Below are 2237 nucleotides of genomic sequence, written 5' to 3' on the forward strand. Positions count from 1 at the left end.
TGTGTGTGTGTGTGTGTGTGTGTGTGTGTGCGTGCGCCTGTGTGCCTGTGTGTCTGTGTGTGTGCCTGTGTGCCGTTTCTCCTATTCTAGCAACTAACTGGTTTTCTTTCCCTGACAGAGATGTGAGCAGAGAGAGAGAGAGAGGCATGTGGAAGCAGGGAGGGGAACAGGCCAGAGGGGCGAGCGAGCAGACAGGCAGATCTTAACGCAGAGAGGCGATGTGAGGGACCGGCCGCTCCATCCCCCGGCTGCTCCGGAGGAAAAGGTTAACATCGGGAATTAAAAGGCCATTCTGCTCGGAAAACGCCACAACGCCATCAGACACCCCCCCCCCCCCCCACGCAGCATCAAGTCCAGGGTGTGTGACATATTCAGGAAGGAGACAGAGCCCTCCGTCTGTCAGCGTGTTTGAGAGAGCGCTCTCTAGGGGACCGACGACGTGTTTATGCCACATTTTGAAATTCATCTAAATGCCAGGCCAGTTTAGGGGCCCTGAAGTCCTCGCCGCCATATTTGTGAAAGGAAGTGTACGGGCCTTTTTGTCTCATTGACAATTATTGTCTCAAGCTGTTTTAGTTTGAAACCAATTTCCCCTGATTGGGTTGGAGGCGTTCAGATCTGCTGCGTGAGACCAAATGGCATTTATGTTCTGAAGTTATTCAATGTACAGTTCTTGTGAATATTCTTGTTTCATATTGTAAAATGTTGTACAGCTATTGCCATATAGACCAGAGGGATGCACATATCAATAAAGATACTTTCTACTACTATGATACTTTGTGTTTTGTCATTGCAATAACGACTGCTTGACTTTTTGACATCAAAACAATTGATAAGAAACAAAACCTTTTGATTGTTTTTGGCACCACATTTGATATTTTCACTTGATTATACTTTACTTTGAAATACACAAGGAAATGTAATCTGGCTGCAGATTCATTGCAGCCGCTGGCTTCGCTGGCCGTATCTGAGTCTACAGTATATACCTCTCACAGGTGACAGGTTTGAAAGTCTTTGGGCCTTCTAAAAAATACTCCTGACAGTACTGAAGACAAACTGCATTGGATGAACACACTTTTCACCATCCCCCAAAATTGGATGCTGCTCGTGTCGCACCGCGTGTCTGTCTTCTTTGTTGGTGCACGGCTGCTTCCTGATGCCTGTTCTGATTATGTTTTGAGTTTCACTTCTGCCCACAACACAGTCAGGAAACCCACACATTTAGCTCAGACCCCGGCTGAAGACAGCTTCAAGTTGGGAAGTGCGTCATTTGCGGTGCTGACAGTAAAACAATAGTCATTTAGTGTTTGGTTAGTAATTCTTGTCAGGGACTTTGAATCTGCTGTTACCATAAATCATTGGAACGAAGGAAGGAAATTCAAGTTTCTGCCTGTTAACAGATTCTTAGGGAGTTTGCAGATCCGGGGCTTATCCATCACAGCAGTTGATTTTCTGCTGTCGTTTGGTTGCAGCATCTGTCCTAGCGAATGTCATGCGTTCTATACGTCTAGTCTAGGTATCTCCTCCCTGCTGTCAAAGCAACAGGGCTTAGAGAGGGAACAGGCGAGGCTGGTATCTGAGGTGAAAGTCGAGGCTCTTAGGTGTATGAGGGGTGGAATGTGCCACTAGGTGTGCGTGTGATGTTTCACTTGTGACTTTACACTGACTGACATCAGCAATATAATCCGGCTGATCTGTGCAAAATGACATTTTTCTGCTACGGGAGACGTTTTAAATACCGCAGCTGAGGTGAGCGTGGAGGAGAATGAGGAAGCATTGAAGTAACCACTATAGCCAGTCGCCACAACATCTCTCTAAGTGTTATAATGCAGCGTTGCTGGATTCTCAAGCGTAGCGTCGTGGGATATTACAGGTCCTTTCAGAGCAGTTGGCGGTGAAAGCATTGAGGATGACAGCTTCATGTTTTCTTGGAACAAAGACAGTTGGCACTTTATTGAATTGGCATTGTCCTCTTCTTAATGTGCCATGACAGTTTGATATGAGCCATCATCCACACCACTGGCCTTGTGGATAAAGTGCTTATAGGCGGACCTGGTCTTAGACATTGTCTCAACGGCAGCACAGGCAGCCAAAGGAAAGGAAAGGAACATTTAACATACTGTTCCTTGTGTGTTTATGTCTCGTTAAAAGACACTTTGTTCAGGGAGGTTCTGTCCTCCTCTGAACTCTGGCCAAGCTCTTAGCCCTGCTGACCGGGCCGGGCCTTGGCTCTCTGG

General features: G+C 46.7%; 1 protein-coding gene across 1 annotated transcript in view; it reads left to right on the forward strand.

Moving 5' to 3' along the window:
• The window catches only part of LOC310789826 (regulator of cell cycle RGCC), a 5633-nt gene extending 4869 nt beyond the window's left edge, over positions 1-764 (forward strand). Inside the window, exon 5 of the mRNA XM_083651514.1 lies at positions 119-764. Within this exon, the coding sequence (XP_083507640.1) occupies positions 119-126 (8 nt within the window). The 3' untranslated portion in view covers positions 127-764. The remainder of the gene's footprint in view (positions 1-118) is intronic.
• Positions 765-2237: the final 1473 nt, after the last annotated feature.

The sequence above is a fragment of the Poromitra crassiceps genome (assembly GCF_964638095.1).
Source record: "Poromitra crassiceps genome assembly, chromosome: 15".
NCBI lineage: Eukaryota > Metazoa > Chordata > Actinopteri > Beryciformes > Melamphaidae > Poromitra > Poromitra crassiceps.